Source organism: Pelodiscus sinensis, chromosome 8 (genome assembly GCF_052426305.1).
Source record: "Pelodiscus sinensis isolate ZL-2025 chromosome 8, ASM5242630v1, whole genome shotgun sequence".
In the NCBI taxonomy this organism is placed as follows: Eukaryota; Metazoa; Chordata; order Testudines; family Trionychidae; genus Pelodiscus; species Pelodiscus sinensis.
The window spans coordinates 22,298,813-22,324,596 of record NC_143059.1 but is presented as its reverse complement, the minus strand read 5'-3'; the positions used below and the strand labels follow the sequence as shown (position 1 = coordinate 22,324,596).

Below are 25,784 nucleotides of genomic sequence, written 5' to 3'. Positions count from 1 at the left end.
ACACTACTGCACCTGTTATTTCAAAATTGCTTGCTATTTTGAAATAACTCCTGTTTCTCAGGAGGAATAATTCTTATTTAGAAATTGTTATTTTGAAGTAGTGTGTGTGTGGACGATCCTGTGCTACTATTTTGAAATAATTTGCCTCCAGAGGCCTTTTAGAGCTGTACTTGTGGCCACTCTGGCCACATTCCTGACAACTCGACTGCTCCCCTTCCCCTGCAGACTTTAAAGTTGCAGGCAGAAGGGAAAGGACTTGTGGCATCACACTAGCCCTTCCAGCCTCGTGCCACCCAGTACCCTTCACTGCAGCCATGGCAGATACCAGCACTCACTCTGAGCCCACCATGGCTGCTGGCACACATGCAGGCACTTCTGAAGCCCCTGGCCATGAGTAAAAGAGGCCACTGGCCATGACTGCTGTGGAGATCCTGGATGTCACTGAGGTCTGAGATGAGGAGATCAACCTCCAAGATCTCTGTACAAGAGGCGCAACACAGAAGTCTATGGCCGGATGTCAACCAGCATAGCTCAAAAAGGGCATGGCTGCACCCTGGACCAAGTGTGGATTAAAATTAAAGCACTCCGGCAGGCCTACACAAAGTCCAGGGAGCAAAGTTCTCCCTTTGGGGCAGCACCACACACTTGCTGCTACTACAAGCAGCTGGATGCCATCCTGGGAGGGGGGCCGGTCACTTCCTTCCTCCTCATTGTCAATGGGCAGGGTTGTGAAAGATGAAGACAAAAATGAGGAGAAGTGGAGAAGGAACAGGCTAGCCAGGACACCATGCCCACCAGCCAGGAGGTCATCCTCAGCCTGGAGCCGGTCCCCCCTTCCAGGATGTCTCCAAGGGCTTGGACGAACATGGCAGAGGCCCTTCAGGTGAGTTCCATCACTTCCCCTATACACACTTAGCTCCATGATGTTCTCATGCAGGAACCCCTCATTCCTTTTCCCAAGGTTCCTGGAGAGGCCTGCCTTACTCTGGCCTCCGTGAGGGGGAACCTTCCCATGACAAGCCACCACTAAGGAGGTGGCTTGTCTTGGAAACTCACAGCAGTGCTCATGCCTGCACTCTTGGGCTGCATCCACTCCAGGTCAAGTGTGGTGATGTGGAGGAGACCAATCCCCTGCATGGGAACCTGCCAGGGGGAGGAAGTAGAGAGGACCCTGTTAGCATTGTGTCTGGCAAGTGGTGCTCTCACACACCTCCCCCAACACCTTCCCTGCCTTTGTTCCAGTGGTCAGGGATAGAAGTTCTCTCTCCGTGGGACACTGCCACTACTGCACCAGGACGTGGAAGGAAGCTAAGCTGCCCTCTCCCCCACTCCTGCCCACAGGCTCATGGCTTAGCTGCCACATTCCCATGCCTGCTTGTCCCCAAGGCTTGGGAGTACCGAGGCTCCCCTGGGAAAGTGCCCACTGTCTAGGCAACAGATGACGTTGCTCGAAGCACATTGACATCGTCTGAACTGAGACCATTGCTGTCAGTTCAGAGAATAGGGCTAGGCTTCATGCAGTGTCTCCTAGGATGCCTGCCCTTGTCACTTTTCTTCACAGATGGGCCAGCTGTGAGCCTGGCACATCCACAACCTTCTGCACCATCTTCCCGACCTGCAAGATTTACAGGCAGAGGCAAACCAGCATACACCTGGTGCGGGAATACCTGGACTGCATCTGTTCCCTCAGGCAGGGCTTTGACAAGGAGCACCAGGAATTGAGGAGGACCATGTGAGAGCAGCTGTCATGTCAGCATGAGGCCATGTGCTTCTCCATCACATCAGTCATGAAGCTCATGGTCGTGTGTATGAAGTGGTCTACCATCCACTTCCCCACCAGCGCTGCCTCCAACTCCTTGCCCAGTGCCCTGCACCTACCCCCCCCCCCAACTCCCAGTACCCACACCTGTCATCCTGGCTTCTCTTCATAACCTCTCCAAGGGCTGCCGGGGCCCATGAACACAGGACAGTGGGACCTCTTGGGCAGTCGAAGCTTCCCAAGGTACCTGAGGCAGGTGCCAGTCCCATCCATGAACTCCCCACCCGGAACCCCATTTTCCTCTCCCCGGTCCTTCCCTTGTTGTATAACCCCCAAATAAAAAAATCACAGTTTTGTGTTCAAACAAAAAGACTTCTTTATTTGGTCTGCAGGGGAGGAGGGAAGAACAGAAGGAAAGGAGGGGAGGGGAAGAAAGGCGTGGAGGAGGAAAGGCATGTGGGCAATGCAGATGCTGCTTGTGGGAAGGCCCAGGGCAGTGTCACAGGTGGCCTTGACTGAAACTCTCCCTCAAGGCCTCCCGGATGAGCACAGACCCTTGATGTGCTCACCAAATGGCAGCAGTCCCCAGCTGCTTGTAAGCCCTGGCCAGCTGCTTAGCCTCCACTCTCCCCACCCTGGCAGGAAAGGGTGTGGAGCACACAGCAGGCCAACAAAGGGGTTGTTGTGCTCTCTGAAGTCCAGGCAGATGAACCTCCCCTTCAAGCAGCCGAATGCACACTCCACCACCATGCGGCACCTGTTGAGACTAGTGTTGAAGTTCTCCTTCAGTGTGAGGGGGAAGCAAGCGGGGGCCACTGCCTCCCCTGGGGCTGCACAGGTGGTGGGGCCAGGAGCTGTGTTCATCCCAGAGTGCAGAGAGCCCTCTCTGTGCCATCAGTGGTTTGACACACGCCCTCTCAGCCTGTGGAACAAATGACTCTTCGGAGGGTCCCTGTTGTACGTGAGGAGTCTGCACCCAGCTCGCAGAGAGGCAGAACAAGGGGCTCCGTACGCTGTTCCCCCAGCATGGTGCCACTTGCTCTGCCTCTCTCCGCGAGCTGGTCTGGTGGGGAATGTTGGCACTTTCTTCACGAACCCCTGCCTCCAAGCTGGAGCTTGTGCTCCAGCTTGCTCCTACACCCTCCTGTGCTCCTGCACCCTCCCTCCTGGCCAGACACTCTCCCCCCAGCCTGCTTCTGCATCCTCTCTCCTGGCCAGACACCCTCTCTCCTGGCCAGAAATCCTACCCCAAGCCCTCTCCTGCACCTGCCCTTGCTCCTGTACCTCTTCCCTGGCCAGACATCTGCTCCCACCCTGCTCCTGTATCCACAGTTGCTCCTCCAGCCTCTCTCCTGGCCACACATTGCACTATCCCTTGCTTCTGCTCCCTCCCCCCTGGCCAGTAACCCTACTTCCAGTCAGTTTCTGCACCTTACCTCCCACCCAGACCTTGCACCCTCACCCCTTCGTGCACCCCACCTCCTGCCCAGATCCTGCACCCCATCCTTATCCCACTCATTGGCAGCCCTGTCCCATACACTGAACCCCTCATTTTATCCCCACCCCAGAACCTAAGGGGTCCAGAAAATTCATTAACTCCAGAAAAGTAAATCTGGCCTATGGCAAGCCCTGAACCTCAGTACTCCCTTGTCCCTCCCCTTCACCATGTGGGGCTGGAGCACCAGAAGAGTGAAGTGTCTCAGTTGGGGGCCACATCAATGAGGTTGGGGGGTTTTGGAAGAGTTTTTTTGCTTCTCACTTGTGGGGTCCCCCACTGATTTTTCTGTGGGTCAGTGGCTCCCTGCCCAAAAAAGTTCTCCACCTCTGCCATAAATAAAGAAAACATTGAAGCCTTTTGTGTTGGACATAAATTAATATTTTACTTTATTTAAAATGAAGTTTGATAAACTAACATGAGAAAGTTAAAACGCTTACTCTGTTTAATCATTTAAATTACACCATTCTCTCTAGTTGCAGCACTAGCAAAATGGCTTAGGCATAATTATATAATTAACTCTGAGTTTCCATTAGCCACTGGTGGTCTGTGGAAAGGTTTGCATTGAGCCAGATGGTCCATGAACCAAAAAGTTTGAGAACTACTGTCGTATTGGTATAGATGGCCCTTATTCTGACTAACAGAGGTATTGGTTGTGAATCTGAAGTGGAGAGAAATTTGAATGAAAGTGATTCCAAAATGATAGATTTTGTTAGTTTAAGGAAAGGAAAGCATGAGACTCAGAAAAAGGATAATGGACTTCAAGAAAGTAGACTAACGAACTCAGAACTATAGCACCTTAGAGCATATCTACAATGGGAAATTATTTTGAAATAAATTATTTCCAAATAACTCTCCGAATAACTTATTTTAAAATAGTGCATTCATACTATGAAATAGCATGTCCACACTGATTGGACTCTGCATCACATTTAAAGTCCCCAGAAATACTTCAGGCAGGGCATCAGGAGAGCAGTCACTTCCTGAGGCTAGCTGAGACTTGTGCTTAAAGGGGCCACAACCACATCTAACATCCACTTCACCACCAGGGGCGGGGAAGTGGCCGGTGGCTCACTCCATGCATGAGGCCATGTGCTCCATCACCAACATGAGAGAGGAGCACATGGCCTCATGCTGGCTTGATAGCTGGTCCCAGACAGCCTTCCACTGCTCCAGATGAGCCCAGAGCTCCTCCCGGTCAGCAGCCCACTCCTGGAGCTTGTTGTCGAGCTCCTGGACAAGGGACTGGAGGCAGGCCATCTGTTCCCGCAGCAAGTCTTTGTGGGTTCTGTTTCTCTGGTTGGATCCTGCAGAGATGGGAGGGTGCGGTGGGAGGTGGTAGACACACCATGCTCACAGCTGGCCACGCTTTGAAGAAAAGTGACAAGGGCAGTCATCCCAGAAGAGACACTGCATGAAGCCTAGCCCCAATCTCTGAGCTGACACCAAAGGTCTTTGTTCAGACAATGGCTATGTGCTTTGAGCAAGGCCATCTTTTGCCTAGACAGCAGGCACTTTCCAGCAGGGATACAGATGTCCCAGGGAGCATTGCAACACCCACAGCAGGGACAAGCAGGTGTATGAAGGTGTCAGTCAGGCCAGGAACCTGTGAGTGGGAGGTGAGGACTGGGTGGCTTGGTCTCCTTCTGTGTCCCGCACAAAGTAAGTCCGGCATTGGTGACATCCTGCAGAGAAAGAACTTCCAGCCTTGGCCGCTGAAAGGGGGTGGTGTGGGGGACGTGCGTGTGTGAGCAGAAGAGGCCGCTTGCAGGAGAGTGTTACTGGAGTCCCCTTCTCTTCCTCCCTCTGACAGGTTTCTGTACAGAGGATCGGTCTCCACATCACCATGCTTTGACCGGGAGAAGATGCCGCCCAAGTGCAGGCATAACCGTGTGTTGTGTGCAGGCGGCACTGCTGTGTGTTTCCATGACTCCAGCCTCCTTAGTGGTAGCTTGTCATGGGAAGGTGTCCCTCCACAGAGACAGGAGTAAGGCAGGACAGCAAGGACCTTGTGAGAAGGAGCAAGGGGTTCTTGTGTGAAAATGTCATGGGTCTGAGTGCTCCAGACTGGTGCTCCATGTTCACCCATGTGCACAAGCTGTTGTGTATCTGCCAAGCAAGGACCACACAGGCCACTCCCACTCCTACTCCTCCCGCCAGCCTGCTGCCTGCCCCCACATATGCGTAGAGAAAGTTGTGGAACTCCCCTGAAGTGCCTTCCCTGAGTTCATCTGACACCTGGGAGACATCCTGGGAAGGGAGGACCAGCTCCAGAGTGGGGAACAGCTCCTAGCTTGCAGGCCGCCTCCTCCTCATCCTCCACAACCCTGCCCTTGTGGAGGCTGATGCCAGGCATGTCCTGGTCAGAATCAAAGATGATGGGGGATGTGACCAGCCCCCCTCCCAGGATGGCATCGAGCTATTTGTAGTAGCGGCACGTATGTAGTGCTGCTCCAGAACATCTGCTGTGCTCCCTGGCCTTCCTGAGCTCCTTAATTTTCATGCACACCCAGTCAAAGGTCCACACGTGTCCCTTCTCAGCCAGGCTGGCGGCCATCTGGCTGTAGATAGCGGTGATGTGCCTTCTGATGCAGAGATCCTGAAGGTTGGTCTCCTCATCCCAGACCTCACTGAGATCCAGGATCTCCACACTAGTCCATGCCGATTCTCGCTTGCGGCCGTGGCGGGGGCAGCAGAGGGTGCTCAGAGGGAGTGCTGGGGTCGGCAATGACTCCTGTGCTGCTGCAATGGGACAAGGGGCTGGCAAAGGTCTGCATGTGCAATGAGCCCTTTTCCTGCAGCCTGTTGCTTTAAAGGCTTCACAGGAGAAGGGGAACAATGGAGATAGCAGGTGTGGCCAGAACAGCCACAAGTGCAGCTGTGAGAGGCCTCTGAGGGCCAATTATTTCAAAACTAGCCAATTAACCTGTCATAAAACGGGCTTTTTCAGGTCTTCTCTCCTGAGCTCTTTCACTCTGTGTCTCCCTCACTCTCTCTCTTCCTACTGCCTCCCCCCTCTCTCAGCTCTCCTCCGCCTCCTCCCTCTCTCTCCGTCTCTTTCTTTCTCTTCTCTCCCTCCTGCCTCTCATTCTCCCTTTCTCTTCTCCTCCTCCTGCCTCTCTCTCCCCTCCATCTCTCCCCGCCCCCCTTCCCCTTCCCCTTCCCTCCTGACATGGCACTTGGCTGAGTGCTGCCTGCTCAGCCGGGGCCGTGTACATCACGGGGCCCTTCCCCTCTCACCTCGAAGGAGCCCAAACAGCCCCTTGTGCTGCTGGCTCCCCCGGCGGCCCGGCTGAGGGGCACAGCACTCAGCTGAGTGCCACAGCGGGAGGGGAAGGGGGCAGTGATATACACGGCCCCGCCCCCTGGCTATGTACGGCACTGCTCCGCCCCCTTCCCCTCCCTCCGTGGCGGCTCGGCTGAGTGTTGCATGCTCAGCTGGGCTGCCGCGGGAGAGGAGGGGCGGGGCAGTGACGTACACGGCCAGGGGGCGGGGCTGTCTACATCACCGCCCCCCCTCCTGCGGCGGCCCGGCTGAGGGGTGCACCACTCAGCACCACAGCGGAAGGGGGAAGGGAGGGCAGTGGAGAGCGCTCAGCTGGGCCCCGGCAGGGGAGCAAGCGGCGGCAAGTGGCCCTTTGGGGTCTGGCTGCGGCCAGTGGCTACACCCCTCCTACTCCTGCGGGCCCCGGCGGGGGAGCCGCTCAGCTGGCAGTGGCGCAGTGCGCCACAGAGGGAGGGGAAGGGAGCAGGGCTGGCCGGAAGGGGGGTGAAAGCAGAGCTGGGGGGTATGAGGGATATGGGGCTGGAGGGGAGAATGGGGGGGCCTGAGAAAGGGAGGAGGGAAGCAGCGCTGGCCGGGGGGTGTCCGGGGGGCCACAGAGGGAGGGGAAGGGGAGCGGGGCGCTGATGTACATGGCCAGGGGGCGTGGCCGTGTACGTCAGCATTACAGATGCACAGACACTGGGCTACTATATATATGATAGCAACAGCTGAGTGTCCACACTAATGCTATTTGGAAATAACAGTTTTGAAATCAATGTTATTCCTCCGCGAGTCCAGATGTCGAAATAACAGACTTGGTAGTGTTGATGTTCTGCTTGTTATTTTGAAACAAGGGGAGTTATTTTGAAATAACTTCCTAGTGTATACCAGGATCGCTGTCAGTCAGGTGTCCCAGTGGGTTCCTGACCAGTCTTCTGCTCCGTCAATGATGATAAACTTTTGGCAGCGTATGTGATGCTCCCCTGTCTAACACGTTAACCATGCACAATTAGATGACACAACAGACTCTGAGAGCACCCCCAGAGACCACAAATCAGATAAGGATCAGAAACCACCCAGCCAGGTGTATTGCTAAGCGAAGTACAATAATAGTTGTCAGGAAACAGACTCGCTACTGAGCCACTATACATATGTGCACCATGACAGTGGACTAACACCCAGTCAATACTATGGATTCAGCATTGCCCCCACAGTCCGTGACCAACCACCCTTTGGGGTGCACTTTATACACAGGTACAAACAAGTTACATATCATTCCTGATGTACCTATGTTGCCTAGTTACCACCCCTTACCTCACATAAGGGGGGTTCAATCACTATTTAGCTTGCTATCAATTTAGACCCTGCCTGAACCTGAGTCAGTACATATGTTATATGTGGGGTGTTTGCTGGTATCAAGATGTTTCTTAACAAGGTATTCTGTTACGACCCCTCTTGAATGTTCTCATGGCCTGTGCCTAGTACCTCTTAGGTCTGAGCATTTCTGTAATATCAGCCCTGTTCTTGCCAACTTCTGTGAGTAGGGCCTGCCTCTTGCTCACAGCCTAACTCTGCTTTATATTAGCAAAATCTTGACCATTGCTGTCTAGGCCTCATACCTGGCCTGTGATACATGAGCTCATGTTTCAGGCCCTCATCTTACTACAAGATCTGCTTGAGGTTTCATACAGGGGAAAGAAACCTAAGCCACAAGGATTAAGATCTTAGTCACTGGCTGGAATCACTGTGGGTATAGATTTTGGACTATAACCATGGACTGAATTCTAAAAGAACTTTTTTTCAATTACAATATCCCCATCTCTGTAATGTAACTGAACCTCAAGAATTGAATGAATGTCTGTATGTTTATTGACTTTTTTTTAACCAATACACTCTTTTCTTTCTTTTTAAATAAATTTTAGTTGCGTTAAAAGCATGTATTTAGGATAAGGTCTGAAGCATTCATTGGCCTGGAAGGTAATGTGTCCAATCCTTTGGGATTGGTGGGGGTATCTCGGTGACAGCCTGAGGCTGGGTACTTTAAGGAAACTGTGTGGTTTGGACTTCTGATTGACCAATAAGATAATGCAAAATCTGTTTTGTGCTGATGTGGTGACAGTAAATATTGGAATAACTACCAGCTATGGGATTGGCTGTTGCATTTTTTGCAGTTTACTTTATTGAATGACCTCAGCCAGCTCCCCTGGAACTCTGCATTATCACAAGGAGCTCTTCATTTTGACTTCTATGCACAGCTTAGATGGCTGAATGTCAGTTTCCCCCAGGTTTGTGGATCACAAGCAGAACTAGGAACCTATCTCCATAAGAGGGTGGGGTTTAGCATCTTCCCCTCTGGATGGCATCTCCTGTTGGTCCCCCATCTAATATGCCGACTTTGTAGATTGCAGTTTAAGGCACATATTTCTTCCCCATTCATAGTTAGGTACTTTGTCTCCTACAACCAGACTTTGTGGGTTGTAGGGTGTTTCCTGTGATTTTGCTAGGCACCTAAAAGTTAGGTGCTGCAGAGCTCAGCATTGCACCACTGAAGTACTTTTCAGATGAGCCACATCCACTCTGATTTAATTAGCACTGATGTCACTCCCATCTCTGCATCCTTTTCCCCCCTTTTTTCTTTCTTTTCTCTTCAGCATCTGAGGAAGTAAGTTTTAGCTCATGAAGGCTTATGCCCTAATACCATAATAAATCTGTTGATGGTTTTTTTTTAAGTACATTGGGGATCTGGACCTCAGTGTTTTTTCGTCAAGATCCCAGTGCATGAAATATTAGGACTATATGGTGATTTCAGGTTTTCTTTCTAACAAATAATTTTCTAACTCTTACAGTTTTGTAGGAAAGATTGCAATTCAACTCAAAAGAGCCAAAGGCAAAAATGTAGTTTAAATCTAATTTTTAAACCATTTCATTATTTTTGCTATCACTCCTGGTTTACCATTTAGAGTTGATTGTACTCCAAGTCTATGATATTTGTTCATGCCTGTACTATAGAATGTAGAAGTTAAACTTTTTTTAATTCATAGGGATTTTTCTTTATCATTTGTGTTAGTTACAGAGTTGGGGCCTGTCTACACTTGGAAGTTTTATTCTGAGAAAAGCAGTATTAAATTAAAGCATGATAGGGATTCCTGAATAACATTCAATAATGTAATATAATTAATTAATTTTTGTAATGTTTCATTCTCAGTGACACTACAGTATTATAAAATTTGCAGCTGCTTGACATAACTGTGCTCTATTCAAAAGTATTACAACTTAACCAGGTTAATGTGAGCTTGGCTTCTGGGCATGTGAAAACTGTAAGGCTACATCTACACTACGAGTTTTATCAGCAAAAAATATGCTAATGATGGATTCATTTGCATAAGTCGTGATCTCATTTGCATATTTTCTTCCGATTCATTTTTTCACTAGGGTTTTTGTGCAAAAACAAGCAGTGTGGATGTTTTCTTTTTGTGCAGAAACCTCTTTTCCCGCCAGATCCTTATGCCCCAAAAAAGGAGGTTTACTGATCTTGTGGGGAAAAGGGGTTTTTGCACAAAAAGAAAATGTCCACACTGCTTGTTTTTGCACAAAAACCCCTAGGCAAAAACGGATTGGCAGAAAATATGCAAATGAGATCACAACTCATGCAAATGAGTCCCTCATTAGCATATTTTTGCTGAGAAAACTCCTACTGTAGATGTAGCCTAATTGACTAAAGCTAAATGCTATTGTTAACCTAGTAACTTGAAAAGTCTTTGTAAAAGAAGTTTAGAAACTGTTCTCTACATCTGATTATATCATTATTAGAGGGCACGCCATTTCAGTTCATCTCCGGTTTGATATAATAGATGGTCTCCTTCCCCCTAGTAAAATGTGCATTAAGTGTCATTTAGCCAGGACAGTTTTGTGTGTATGCCTGTTACTAGGGTAAAGGGTGAGCTATGAATTGGTTGAAGGCAAACGCGCGTCTATATTGACATGGACGCTTTTCCGCAAAAAGTGCTTTTGCGGAAAAGTGTCGGTGCCAATCTAGATGCTCTTTTCCGCAAATGCTTTTAACGGAAAACTTTTCCGTTAAAAGCATTTGCAGAAAATCATGCCCGTCTAAACGTAGCCAGAGGGTTCGGGTGTAGCGGAAAAGCTTTTGTTTTTCATCCTCTTGTTTGTTTTTCCAAGAGACCAGGACCAACACTGCTAACAGTTGACTATAGACTTTTAATGCAGCAGTGGAATGTTGGCAAAAACGAAGCGGGAGAGGTCTGGACAGAACACCGCATCCCATACTGCTAAGCACTGCTATGAAATACTGTGGGTTCGGCTCTGACCAGCCCAACAAGCACCAGGACTTGTGCCCTTTTTATTCAGTTCGCTGTTTGTCCCTGACAGCTGCCTGAGCCTTCCAGCTCGCGTGTGAAGAGAGGGCACAGAGCAGCTTGGAGGGGTCAGTAGCGCAGCTTGGCACGGACTACCCCGCTGCCGCCGCCTCCTTGCGTTCCACAGCGGCGTGCGGCCGCACACGGAGCTGGCGAGCAGGCTCGCTAAGCTGGGAGAGATTGTACACTTGGCGCGCTCGGGTCCGAGATAGAGGCGGCTGCACAATGATCCGTGTGTGCAGCAAGCTCGCTGGCGAGCCGGGGTTGCACGCGGTCTTTGCACGCCCTGTCCCCCCATCCCGCGGCGCGGTGCCGGTTGTTGCAGGGGCTGCTGTGCAGGGAGGTGGCCCTGGCGGCAGGCACTGGGCTCTGGAGCGGCTCCAGCCTCTCCCCCTTACACACCCAGGCACCCGGCTCTGTTTTCATGAATGAAATCCAATGCTGGGCTATAAATAGCGATACACGTCAAGTCGAGAGCGGCTCCCGCCTCAGAGCAAGGACGCTCCTGCCTCAGCCTCCGGGTGGGGAGGGAGAGGCGAGCCGGACAGCAGCAGCAGCGGCGCCAACAAGGAGCGCGACCGCGCCATGCTGCCTCCCCGCAACGCCGGGCTGGCCCTTAGCCCTGCAGCGCGCCCTGCCTGAGGAGCAGCTGGAGCACCCAGGCAGAGGGGGTGAGGCAGCGACCCCTCGCGGGTAAGTGCCGTCTCGCCCGCGCGTTTGCCCTGGCTCGGCACCTGGAGCCCCAGCGGGTGCGAGCTGCAGACGCAGCCACGGCTGGGGAGAGAGGGGGACTCGCTCTTAGCCGCTTCCACGGCGGCAAGAGGCGGGAGGTGCGCGAGCAGCGGGCACTGCTGTGGGCTAGGAAGGGCCCGCCGGGACCAACGCTGAAGTGCCAAGTACAAGCAGGGTGCAGCACGGTAGCTGGTAAACAGCCTGGGGCCGAAGGGGGGCGGTGTCCCGCTGTGGAGTCTGTTGTGGGTTGCTGTGGTAACAGCGGGAGCTGCCAGAAGGGACTTGCGAGGCGCGGATTATCCGACACCCGAGGGCAGAGCCCGAAGGGGGGAAGGGTGGAGAGTGTTAGGTTGGTCCATGTAGTGGCGTCGAACATCCCGAGTAAAGAAATGCCCCTTAATGAGCTGATGCGAGGTAGCCACGTTGAGAATTCAGACTTGCCCGGGAAGGGGAAGGTCAAAACACCAACGGTGCCTTTGGGACTGGCCTTACACTTGTGCTTATTGAACAGAAATAGCCTTGAAGTTCTAAACTGGGTCACCGAGGGGACTGCAGAGTGATGCCAAAATCTTATCAGTGGCTCTGATCATCCTCTGCTTGTGTAGAATTCCCTGGCCATTCAGCTGAATCAAAACCATTCAGCCTGAGGTGGAAATGGACTTTATTCAGCAAGCTTTCTGGTATTTATCAGATTCAGAACTCTTTCTAGGAAAGGGGTTTATGGGAAAGATCTTGCCAAATTGTGTATGGTCTGGTTGGAAAACCATCTGGGACTATTTTCAGTATAAAGATTAGTAGAATCAGTGCACAAGATGTGGAGAAATTGGTGAAGGTCCAGAGAAGAGCAACAAGAATGATCAAAGGTCTAGAGAACATGACCTATGAAGGAAAACTGAAAGAATTGGGCTTGTTTAGTCTGGAAAAGAGAAGACTGAGAGGGGGACATGAGAGCAGTTTTCAGGTATCTAAAACGGTGTCACAAAGAGGAGGGAGAAAAATTGTTCTCCTTAATCTCTGAGGATAGAACAAGAAGCAATGGGCTTAAACTGCACCAAGGGAAGTTTAGGTTGGACATTAGGAAAAAGTTCCTAGCTGTCAGGGTGATTAAACTCTGGAATAAGTTGCCTAGGGAAGTTGTGGAATCTCCATCTCTGGAGCAAAATGCAGGACAATGTAGCACTTTAAAGACTAACAAGATGGTTTATTAGATGATGAGCTTTCGTGGGCCAGACCCACTTCCTCAGATCAAATAGTGGAAGAAAATAGTCACAACCATATATACCAAAGGATACAATTTTAAAAAATGAACACATATGAAAAGGACAAATCACATTTCAGAACAGGACGGGGATGCGGGGGGGGGGGGGGAGGAGGAAGGAAGGTAAGTGTCTGTGAATTGATGATATTAGAGGTGGGGAGAGTGGGACATCTGTGAGCTAATGGTATTAGAGGTGATAATTGGGAAAGCTATCTTGGTAATGGGTAAGATAGTTTGCGTATTTGTTTATTCCTGAGTGTCGAATTTTAACATGAATGACAGTTCAGAGGATTCTCTTTCAAGTGCAGATGTAAAAGGTCTTTGTAGCAGAATGCAGGTGATTAAGTCATTGAGAGAGTGTCCTTTCTGGTTAAAATGGCAAGAAACTGGTTTTTCATTGTGATCTTGTCTGATATCTGTTTTGTGGGCATTAATCCTTTGGCGAAGTGTCTGAGATGTTTGTCCAATGTACATAGCAGACGGACACTTTCGGCACATGATAGCATACATTATATTTTCTGGATGCGCAGGAATATGTGTTCTTGATCTTATAACTCACTTGGTTAGGTCCAATAATGGTATCAGCAGAATGAATATGTGAACAGCCTATACTGGAACAGGATACCATACTCCAAGAGGCTCTGGGAGACAGACCCATAGTCTCCTATATACAACCACCTAACCTCAAGATGATTCTTACCAACAACCACAGGACATACCACACTAATACCAACCCTGGTACCTTCCCTTGCAACAAAACCCGTTGCCAGCTTTGTCCACATATTCATTCTGCTGATACCATTATTGGACCTAACCAACTTTGGGAAAGGATCAGAACCCCAGACGGCACCAATATGAGCCTAGGGCACCGGGCGCCCCGGCACCAGAGCCTAAGAAGCACCACTCCACTACAGTTACCTCCCACGCTGCTCCAGGCCCGAGTGTGGCATCGCCAGTGACCCCAACCCCTCCCGTGCCTTGGCACCAGACCCAGCACCAGGGTAAGGGTTTTGACCAGTACCGTGTGGCGCACTGGCCACCGTGACCACTGGCTCTGTTCAGGGTCTCCTGGTCCCAAGCCTGGCCGTGCCTCCTCCTCCTCCCCTCCCACACCAGGGTAAATCAGAATCAATGGCTCGGCACGCCTCAACATCCAGATCACCGACTGCGTCTACCTCCGCCCTGCCATGGTCGGCATCGGAGTATTCAACCGACTCAGAAGCAGAGTCCACGTGGTCATCCAGGGGATCCAGGTCCAGGTCGTGGCACCGGTTCCACTCCCACCAATAACGGCGCCGAAGTACCTCAGCTTAGTAGCAGCAGCAGCATAATGGATGCAGCCAGTCCCAGTACCAATGATGCAGAAGTCCTGGCCCCTACAGGCTCCAGGCCCATCTCAATGGCCATTTTGGACCCTATGGGCCTATCACTAGAGCCAGGGCATGTGCTCCTCTAGACCGGAGTCAGTCCTCTCTGGGTCCAGGGCGCCCCCTTCAGCTACCCCACTGACCCAGTCAACCACGTCGGAAAAGTCACTTCCCCCAGGCCAAACCTCCCCACGGCCCCAGGTGGTCCAGCCACCCACAGGGACCTCACCAGCGGCCTCTCAGGTCCTCTTGCAGGCCAAGGCCCCTCTAGAGATGGGGCAGAAGAGATCCTCATCTTCCTCCCCTGACGAGGCTCCGGGTGACACTCTTCCTTCCATGCTCTCCATGGACTCGAGGGCACACCAGGACCTACACTGATGCCTGGCCCAGAGTCTGGGGGTCCAGGCTGAGAGGGTTTCCAAGGACTCCAACTCAACTGTCAGCATCTTGCAGTCAGATACACCTACCAGAGTGGCCCTCCCCATTAACAAAACTGTTGTCAAAATATCTAAGTCCCTCTGGCAAACTCCGGCCTCTATCCCACTGATGGACAAGAGGGCCGAGCATCAGTCCTTTGTGTCCCAGGAGAAGAACAAATATCTCTTCTCCCATCCGCCTCCAGGGTCCCTAGTCATCCAGGTGGTGAACCAAAGGGAGAGGTGGGGTCAACCGGGCGCTACCCCCAAAAATAGGGATGCCAAGAAAATGGACTTACTAGGCAGGAAGGCCTATGTGTCAGGAGGCCTACAATTTCCCATAACGAACCAGCAGGTTCTACTGTCTCGCTATGCCTATAACATCTGGGTCTCCATGGATAGGTTCACCAAACTACTCCCAACGGACTCTCAGCCTGAGTTTAGAGCCCTCTCGGAGGAAGGCAGGCCGCTGTTCCTGGTTGCAGGGATCCAGGATGCCCCCTGAACTACAGAACACCATACAGGACCTCCCTTTTGAGGGCCGCTCCTTATTCTCCGAGCAGATGGACCAATGTCTGCACATCCTCAAAGATACCTGGACCAACCTAAAGTCCTTGGGTATTCATACCCCGGCTATCCAGTGGCGTTCTCTCTCAGGCAGCAATGCCCCTAGGTCTTCCCATTAAGGTGCATGCCCTGACTTCTATCTCCATAGCAGGAATGTCAAAGGGAGGAATGGCAGATGCCGTTCCCAGCCGACCCAGGACCAGAGTCAGGGTCCGCTCAGTAAATCCTCGGGACCTCTCCAAGGGTTTTGAGGGTATGCCTGAGGACAGCCTACCAGCCTCGCCCCTCCCCTTCTGGGATCACCTATTCCCTTTCTACCAGGCCTGGAAATCTATTACCTTGAACCATTGGATTCTAGAAATGGTGGGAAGGGGGTATGTTGCCCCCTTCCGTTCTCCCCCTCCCTCCCATTCCCCTGCCCTGTCTCTCTTCAGGGACCCTTCTCATGAGCTTCTTCTGCAGTAGTAGGTGTTTCAGCTCCTCACCCTGGGGGCCGCAGAGGCGGTTCCCCCAGGGGTGTTGGGCAGGGGCTTCTATTTCCAGTATTTCCTTGTCTGGGTTCTGTCCCATCCTGGACCTCCGAGATCTCAATGCCTTCATCGTCGAGAAGAAATTCAAGATGGTGACTCTGTCATCCATCATTCCTTCCCTGGCCCCCAGAGACTGGTATGCTGCCTGCGATCTAAAAGACACATATTTCCATGTTGTGCCCCACCACCGTCAATTCCTCTGTTTTATGGTGGGCAGGGACCACTGTCAGTTTACAGCCCTCCCCTTTAGGCTTTCCATGGCCCCTTGGATCTTCATGAAGTGCATGGCCTTTGTCGCCGCCCTCAGAAAATTAGGTGTCCAGGTGTTCCCATACCTGGACGACTGGCTCCTACAGGAACGCTCCACCAACCAGGTATGGGCCCACATCACCCTGGCTCAGGAACTCTTTCAGGATCTGGGTCTGCTTCTGAATGTGCCCAAATCAACTCTGGTGCCTACCCCAATAATAGAGTTTGTGGGTACCAATCTGGACTCGATGACAGCCAAAACCTTCCTCCCCAGATCCCACTTCCTGGTAATCAGATCGGCTGTTTGGGACATGCAGACATTCCTGATAACCGTGGCCAGGGCCTGCATGCGCCTTCTGGACCTAATGGCCATGCGCCCCCACGTGATACAGCATGCCAGACTCCGCATGCACCCACTGCAGATGTGGCTGGCGTGGACTCACAACAAGTCCTTTCATGCATGGGACAGAGTGGTGACATTTCCCCCCGACGTCCTTTGCTCCCTGGACTGGTGGACCCATGAGGAGGAGGTCTGTGCCGGAGTCCCATTCTCCAGGCTACTACTGACTCTCTGGCTTGTAACGGATGCATCAGACACCGGTTGGGGGGCCCATCTCGGAGACATGCATACACAAGGCACGATCTTTCCCTGCACATCAATTTCAGGGAGCTGCAAGCAGTTCGCTTCCCCTGTGTGGCCTTCCTCCCCCAGCTCGGGCAAGTTGGTCCTCATGCTGTCCAACAACATGTCAGCAGCTTCGTACATCAACAGGCAGGGCGAGATCCAACTCTCCTCACCTGTGTCTGGAGGCCCTTCACCTGTGGGATCTCTGCATCGAGGCAAGTAGCCACCCGATTGCCTTCTATCTCCCAGGTCCCCAGGACACCGTGGCCAACCAGCTGAGCAGGTCCTTCTCCGGCCACGAGTGGACTCTCGTGGAATGTAGCCCTGGCTACCTTCTGTAGGTGGTTGTTTCCTCGTCTGGACCTGTTCACCACGCACCAGAACAGGAAGTGCTTGAGATTCTGTTCTCTCATGGGTCTGGGAAGAGGCTCTCTGGGAGATGTGTTGCTAATTCCCTGGCCCGAGGGTCTGTTCTACGCATTCCCACTGTTCCTGCTGATCCACCGGGTGCTCCCGTGGGTGCGGGAATTCAGGATGTCCCTGATCCTCATCACACCCGCATGGCCCAGGCAACACTGGTTCTCTACCCTCCTGAATCTGTCATGTGACAGGCCAGTCACGCTCCTGCTAGTCCCCGACCTGATCACACAGGACTTTGGCAGACTTTGCCATCCAGACCTGTGGGCCCTGCACCTGATGGTGTGAAAGCGCCGTGGCTGACAGCAGCGGAGCTTCAGTGTTCAGCCCGTGTGCAGGAAGTGTTGCCGGGGAACAGGAAACCTTCCACTACAGCCACTTATCTGGCTAAGTGGAAGCAGTTTTATATCTGGTCTATCCAGAGGGGGGTGTCCCCTATGGATGCCCCAGTCCCCCTGGTCCTGCACTACTTTCTGGATCTTAGGCTTCAGGGATTATCTTCCTCCTTAATTAAGGTCCACCTACTGGCTATCTCCGCTTTTCACCGGGGTGCCGGGGTAAGACTCTCTTTACAGATCTGATGGTAAACAGGTTTTTTAAGAGCTTGGACAGGCTTTGGGTAGCAGGTTTAAAACTAATAAAAGAACGTTCTTCTTCACACAGAGTGTAGTCAACCTGTGGAAGTCCTTGCCAGAGGAGGCTGTGACGGCTAGGACTATAACAGAGTTCAAAGAGAAGCTAGATAATTTCATGGAGGTTAGGTCCAAAAAAGGCTATTAGCCAGGGGATAGAAATGGTGTCTCTGGCCTCTGTTTGTCAGAGGCCGGAGAAGGATGACATGAGACAAATCGCTTGATCACTGTCTTTTGTCCACCCTCTCTGGGGCACCTGGTGCTGGCCACTGTCGGCAGACAGGCTACTGGGCTAGATGCACCGTAGGTCTGACCCAGTACGGCCATTCTTATGTTCTTATATTCTTTATCCACATGTTCAGCAGCGCGTCCCCCAGTGGGATTGTAACTTGCTCCTGTCCAAACTCATTGGATCTCCATCTGAACCCCTGACGACATGTTCATTACTACACCTGTCCTACAAGGTATCCCTGCTGGTGGCCATCATGTCAGCCAGGTGTATGTCCAAGCTGAGGGCTCTCACTTCGGACCCCCTGTCATGGCTCCTTCCCCACTCTGGCATGATAAATGCAGAAGTGGGGGCCAGCGAGTGTACCCCAAAGCCTTATCTACCAGGGTTTGGTATAAAACTTCCCCCAAAATCTTAAAAACCTAGATCTTGGGAACAAAACTTCCGCTGCCACCACCCAAATGTTGATAAAGAAATCGGGGGAAGATCATTTGGGAAATCTCACCCCTAAGATAAAAATCAAGGCACACAATTAACCACTGCCAGGTTAATAAAAAGAAAAGAACGAACTTTTATTATTACAACAATATTCCTGTTCCAAACATAATGACTAGATAGGGAGGTAACAAAATATACTCATGGAGAAAATTCCATGGGCCTAGAAATTAGTTATAAAGAAAAGCCAAAACATCTTTTAAGCAGTGCCAGATCTCAGATCCCATACCCAAACAATAAAACCTAACGAAACTACCTAAACTTTACCCTACTTACAGAAAATAAAGAATGGTGTCTTGGAGAGAGAGAGACATGCTTGTCCCTCTCTGTAGCTGCAGAGAACTCCCCAGAGAGACAAAAGGAGAAAGGAAAAAACCCAAATTCCTTTGTCCCAGGTTGAAAGTCCCACCTACATTCCTACTGGTCACTCCACCTGGCTAGGTGTAGTTAACCCCTTAATCCCCAGGCTGCTGGCTAACCCTCATAATCATGACACCCCCCCCTTAAACAGTTTTATTTAAGGACAAGGTCAGGTTACGCCCCCACCTGCCTAAGGCGGTGTCGAACTTCCATGTGTCTCAGGATATTTTCCTGCCAGTCTTTTACCTCAAGCCCCATGCATTGGGTAAAGAACAAGTATTACACACTTTGGATGTTAGTCGGGCTTTAGCCTTTTATTTAGAGAGAACAAAGCCCTTCTGCAAGTCGCCTCAGCTCTTTGTTTCCATTGCGGAGCAGCTGAAGGGTCAGCCAGTCTCCGCGCAAAGGATTTCCTCCTGGATCATGGCATGTATTAGGGAATGCTACGGGCTGTCAGGAGTCCCAGCCCCTTCCCTCACGGCCCACTGTACGAGAGCACAGGCCTCTGCTGCAGCTTTTGTGGCTCAGGTCCCGATCCTGGACATCTGCAGGGTCGCCACGTGGTGCTCTCTCCACACCTTCGGTAACCATTATGCACTGACATATTAGGCAAGGGAGGATGCTGCCCAGCGTAGGGCTGCCCTCCACTCAGTGGAAGGTTAGAACTCTGATCCCGCCTCCTGGAGTTTCTGCTTTGTAGTCACCTACGTGGAATGGACATGAGCAATCACTCGAAGAAGAACAAACGGTTACTTACCTCATAACTATTGTTCTTCGAGATTTGTTGCTCATGTCTGTTCTAAATCCTGCCCGCCTCTCCTTTCTCAGAATAGTCTGATAAGAAGGGATCACAGGGATGGAGGGACAGCAGGGGTATATATTGGCCGGTATACCAGCACCAGTCCAGGGGCCTCCTCTGCTGGCCTAATAGATACTGCTAAGGGGAAAATTTTCAATGACGCGTGCATGCTGTGCGCACACGCCTACATGGAATGGACATGAGCAACACATCTCAGGGTATGTCTACACTGCCACCCTAGTTCGAACTAGGGTGGCTAATGTAGTCATTCGAACTTGCAAATGAAGCCCGGGATTTACGTACATGTTCCCAGGCGCCGCCATTTTTTAATGCCCCATAGTTCGAACTACCTGCCCACGGCTACATGCGGCACGGGCTAGGTAGTTTGAATTAAAGCTCCTAATTCAAACTACCGTTACTCCTCCTGCAATAAAGCACACAACTCACACATTTTGCAAAGATTTCTACCACAACTACACCCTACTCAGCTCAAGAAATAAACAGTTCTAGTTAATACAGTAGAACATAGAATGTCCATCCTTGTCTCAATTTCCTCACCAGTTTTGAGCATTCTTTGTGCTGAGGTTGGAATCTTCACATGGCTTTTCCTTTGGAACATGCAGTTTACTCTTAGTCCTAATGCATGTCTATCTGTCTGTCTTCCTCCTCCTCCCCAGTAGTGTTTGTGAGACACTTTCTTTTCTAAAGTCAGGTTCCCTTTGTCACATGATCCCCTGATCACCTCCTTCAGTGATCAAATTCTTCCAGAAATGGCCTGTTGCTTAGGTATCAGCTCACCTTCGTAGACTGAGTCATCTGGATGGTAGCCAACTCTTTGTCCAAGAGTGCTTCTGTGTGAATAGAGGTCCATCAAGATTTAATAACTCTCCTTTGGTAGCAGTGTCACTACCTTTTGTAATTTCAGTCAAACATGGAGGTGAAAAGACAAGAGAAAGCAGGCAAGCTCCTCATTCAAAATTGAATGGTAGCTAAAGAAATACATATTCATGACCTCAAACTGGAATTCATAAATTGTACATAATTCTCCAAATTGTCACAGAGTCCCATAGATGAGACTGAAAGCTTACATCACGAAATCATGGAAATTAGTGCCAGTCAGATAAGGGTAAATAATCTTGCTGTTTCCTTTGCGCCCTTAAAGGAATCATAATGTGCAGTGCTGCTTAAGGAGCAAAAGACAGCATACTGTGTGAGCAGAAAGGGAACAGAGCATGGAGGACATGTGGTGAGATCTGGACTGTCAAAACCCTCCCAAGTGCTAAATATTCCAGTGACTATGCAGCTTTAGTGGGTTATTCTTGCCATCATTTAGGTGGCAATACTGGGTGACGTGTTTGGGAGAGAGTGGCACCAAGGCTCTGACTCTTTCCAACCACCTGCACAAAAATGCTGTGCCCCCACTTGTCATTGCCATAAGTAGTGGTTCAGTGTATGGACTACCATATAAAGCTCAATGCAGAAAGCACCCAAATCTGGATTCCTAGCAGATCAACAGTTAATCTTAGAGACTGCTGACCATCAGCACACTGTTGATTATATTTCTGAGAGCCCAAAGAGATTTTGGTGCATATAGACTCTATTGATAGTTTGATTAAGTTTCTTAGATTATCAAGATCTGAATGTGAAGAAACCCTTCCTTTTTCAAACATTTACAACTGCTTCAGAGGAGTAGTCTGCAGTGTTACTCTGTAACTAAAAAAACCTTAAATGTATAAATTCAAAAATACAACAGTCATCATGTAGCACCAAACAAAAATATCTAATTGTAAACTGAAGAAGTGGGTTCGGTAGTATATAGTTCCAACACTGACTTTTGTTGCTGTAGGTCATACAGCAGAAGTAATAAAATAAGTACAATTAAATGAGTCATGGTCCAATAATTGCTAAAAAGATTTACTTATTCTGAAGTCATAGAACATAATAGATTTGTGATTGCAAAGAAAGAACAGCAAAGCAGCATTTTTTAAAAAATTGGCATGATTTAATATGTATTCTTTAGTTATCTTAGATGAATGCATTGGCATTTAGAATAAACAATATGAAAAGCAAAATTATTCACTGTCTTAATTATTATCTGTTCCTTAATTTTAAATGCTTTTCTGCAGAAAAAATTAACACTGTAAAAATGAGCTGTATTTTGGCAATTAGTGAAAGCTGCATGTAGGTCTCTGTTTTTAAAGTCTGTTAGGCAACCTTTACCCTATGAATGTGCTTTATATTTTCTCTTATTCTCCTTCCTTACTGATATTCAGCAGTAGACACTGTGTCAGTAAAACGATTACTAGAGATTAGGAAAGCAAAATCAGATATTCTGAACGATGATCTTTAATTTCTCTCAGAGGGAAAAATGACAGATAGTCTAAGGAACTTCATTTTAAAAATTAAAAGCTTTCCTTCTCTGCTCCTAAATCCCCCCGAGTCCTACCCACTTGGTGATTTAATACACATACAAATGCTTATTAAGGAAATCTGCCCAGTTTCAACTTTCCAGATGGACAATGTTTTAAAAAAAAGATAATACATTTCTGTTTTTAGCAAAACAGTTCTAGTATCTTACAAACAGATTTTGCTAATGAGAAAACATTTGTATGTACAAGTTCTAGTTAGACTTCTTGGTTTTAATTTTTACTTGACTTTGATTTGCAGACATTCTACAGTGTTTTTGTAGTTATTTAGTTTCATAAAAGAAAATGACTGTACAAATGTATCTTATAAAAACAAAGAGGTAATATGATATATATGCAGAATACAGTAATTGCTGAGTCGAATTTAATCAGTATAAATTATGAGTTTCAGAAAGTCAGAGCTCTTCTGCCATCTTGCAAGTGAGATATTTGCACATTTTTAATTGTGAATAAGTTTTCACCAGGCTTTATGTACTTAGGTTCTAACTATATTCTTGTCTTTTTAGGCTGACTTTCATAATCCAAAACTTGAAAGGACAGAATGCAAGGCATAACTTGTAGTACAAAGCAAGTTTATGCTGAAATTCCTACAATCGGACCTACTGATTTCTAGTCTCCTTTGCTTCACAACATAAAAAATAGTTGCTGAGACATAAGCTTCACCAACATTTATCTTTAGCAATCAGATTTGTGTTTACAAAAGACCTAGGAGACAATAACATGCTAACTGAAATAAGTAATTCAAGGTCAAAACAAAAATGTTCTGTTTCATTGACTGGGTGGAGTGTATAAAGGAACTGTTCATCAACTTTAGTATAACTTGCATGACCATAAGACTTCGTTCTTGCTTTTAGCAAGTGGAAGTAGATGGACCTGATTGTAAATAATACAAGTTCTGTGATATTAGAAACAGCATGTGACTGTTGTGTTGCAGTTTTTAATAAATGGATGCTGACATGGACTACGAAAGACCCAACGTTGAAACTATAAAATGTGTGGTGGTTGGCGATAATGCAGTGGGGAAGACTCGCTTAATTTGCGCAAGGGCATGCAATGCTACTTTGACACAGTATCAGCTATTGGCAACTCATGTACCAACTGTCTGGGCAATTGATCAGTACCGTGTCTGCCAAGAGGTAAGGATTTTCAAGTTTATTAAATGTGTACTTCATACAGTAAGTTTGTATTTTTATTGATAAGCTATTTAGTGTTCAAGTTGAGGTAATGGGTATTTACAAGGATCCTGTACAGGCAGTCCCCAGGTTACATACAAGATAGGGACTGTAGGTTTGTTCTTAAGTTGAATTTGTATGTAAGTCGGAACTGGTACATATTGTAGGGGAAACTCTAGCCAAACATTTCTCCAGAGCTCAGTTTTATTCTCCCACACCTCACTTCCCTCAGTCCTTTATTCTCAAGCTGAGGTGTCTGCTGAGAAAAGCCGCTCCGCGTCTCCCTGGTCTGCTGGGGGGGGGCGCTAGCTTCGCGTCTCCCTGGTCTGCTGGGGGGAAGCAGCTAGTGCGGGGTTGCCTCACCCCGTTTGTAAGTAGGGATCCGATGTAAGTCGGATCCATGTAACCCGGGGACTGCCTGTACTGGTCTCTAGCTGAAGGAGGGCCAGGCTGCACTACACTGTGGATTGACCAATTGAAGGGGCTTGAGAAGCCCTGCTCCAGGGCTGGCCCACCAGCAGCCTACAGCCCAGTTAAACAGCAGTTTTAATGTCAAGGCAAGGCCATAAACAGTACACTGACCATATGTCCTGTTTTTTCCAGGACTCTCCCAAATTTAAATACTTTGTCCCAGTGCCCCATCAAGCAGTGAAATGTCCCGGAAAGCCCCACTGGACATTTCACTATTTGATGGGGACACCAGCATGGCACAACAGCCTCCTCTTTCCCTCCTCCTCCCAACCCTCCCCCCCCCCCCACAGGGTGCGTAGGGCAGCAGGCCAGCTTCTGGTGGCACATGGCCCCCCTCTCTTTCCCTCCCTTCCCTCCCCTAATGGGACCACCTCTGCTGCACGGGGTCCTGGTCCACCGGCACAGCCTCCTTCTCCTCCAGGCTGCCTTGGAGCTCCAACAGGAGCTGCGCAGAGCCTGGCTGGAGCACTGCAGGGTGGGGCACATTCAGACTGGGCAAGTGCCAGAACTGGAGCAGGGGCCACCTGTGGTGCTATTAGTGCTGCAGTCTGGGTCCTTGCGGGAGGCCCTGACTCCAGTTGGAGTCCAGCAGCAGCTGCGCAAGGTGCATTCCAGCTTGAGCAGCCTCACTGAAATATGCCTCATGCAGCTGCCGCTTGGCTCCAGCTGGAGCCAGGCAGCCAGCGGGGCAGGACTGCGACACTAAAAACAGCACCATGGGTAATCTCCGCTCCAGTCCTGGCAGCTGAGGCCTGGGCTGTGGGGGCTTCTGGGGCTGGACCACAGGTTCCAGCCCCGAAAACTGCTTTCTGGAAGGTAGAAGGTGAAGGAAGGACAGGAGGAGAACTAAGCGGAAGGGGGTGAGAAGAGGAAGGGTCTTGTGCTAAGGGGAAGGGGCAGGTCAGGAGAAGAAAGGGGCAGGCACCAAGGGGCAAGGTGGAGGAGAGACAAATGCCAGGGTGCCAAGAGGAGACAATGAGGAAAAGGGCAGGAGGGGGGAGGGGAGGAAAGGTGTCAGTGGGGGTAGGAGAAAGGAGGGGACAGGGCGATGCTGGGAGAGAAGAAGGGAGGGACAATGGGGGCAAGAGGGAGGAAGAGGAGAGGGGAGGAGTGGGTGCCCGGAGAAGAGGCATTGAAAGAAGGGGTGGGCATGAGGAAGGCAGGGGATGGAACAAGTCATGTGTGTGAGGGCACATTGGAACATGAGGGGAACTGGGGCAAAGGCTGGTGAGGGGGTGGGCACTCAGAAGAAAGAGGGCAAGAAGGGCAGGGGCAGTGAGGGAATGGTAAGACACCAGGAAGGTGCAGGGGTAAGGAAAGCTTCAGGTGCTAGAGAATTGTGGGGGTGAAGCAGAAGGGCAGACACAGGAAGGGGAAGCGAGGAACAGGCACCAAATGAGAGACGAGAAAGGTAGGGCAGGTGGGTAGAGGGAGCTGTTAAGTGAGGGGATGGGGAGGGGTAGCTACAGATGATCAGAGTGGGGCACAGAGGGAAGAGAAGGGCTGGTGCAGGTGAGGGCGGCAGGTTCCAGGAGGGCTGAGAGGATTGAGAAGGGCAAGAGCCAGGACAGAAGAGGAGAGTGACGGGTGGGGGGATCAGGCACCAGGGGAGGAAATGGGGTGAGGGGAGGGGAGGAGACATGGCAGCAGAGGGAAAAGAGAGAGGTTTATATGATATTTATTAATAACTTGGGTGCCATAATGGCACATCCGAACAAGCACACCTGACCTCAATACTGGTGCATAAGACAAAATTCATTCTGCTTATGGGAGGAAAATCTTAGAGGGAACACTTCGCCCCACCTCTCCCCCCTGAGTTAATGCAATGCAAGTTGGGTTAATGCAATTGCAGAATAGTTGCATGGGGGGTCCTGTGGGAGCCAAACCCATCCTATTTGGTAGGAGGACAGTGAGAGGAGTTCTTAGAGGGGTCACATGACATCCTTTACTTCTATTCATGTATCCACCTTGACCCCGGGAGTTCTACCTCCAGGGGTGGGATTTTTTGTGGCAGGGGGCGTGGCCAATAGGAGGTCAGTGGGCATGGCTAACGGGAGGTCAGTGCGCGTGGCTAACAGGAGGCCAGAGTGTGGGGCTAACAGGTCAGGGGGCGTGGGTAGCGTGTCCCTAATTTTGGTTCAGAA

The 25,784-nt window shown here is 50.0% G+C and overlaps 1 protein-coding gene across 3 annotated transcripts in view; it reads left to right on the top strand.

Annotated features, from left to right (window-relative positions):
- The window catches only part of RHOBTB1 (Rho related BTB domain containing 1), a 120,959-nt gene that overhangs the window by 27,073 nt on the left and 68,102 nt on the right, over positions 1-25,784 (top strand). The window contains exons 1-2 of one of the 3 annotated variants that reach the window (XM_075934868.2): positions 10,761-11,588; positions 22,932-23,133. In XM_075934868.2, the coding sequence (XP_075790983.2) occupies positions 22,942-23,133 (192 nt within the window). In that variant the 5' untranslated portion in view covers positions 10,761-11,588; positions 22,932-22,941. Of the gene's footprint in view, positions 1-10,760; positions 11,589-22,931; positions 23,134-25,784 lie in introns of those variants that run through there. The other 2 variants (XM_006113588.5, XM_075934871.2) reach the window with 2 other exon arrangements.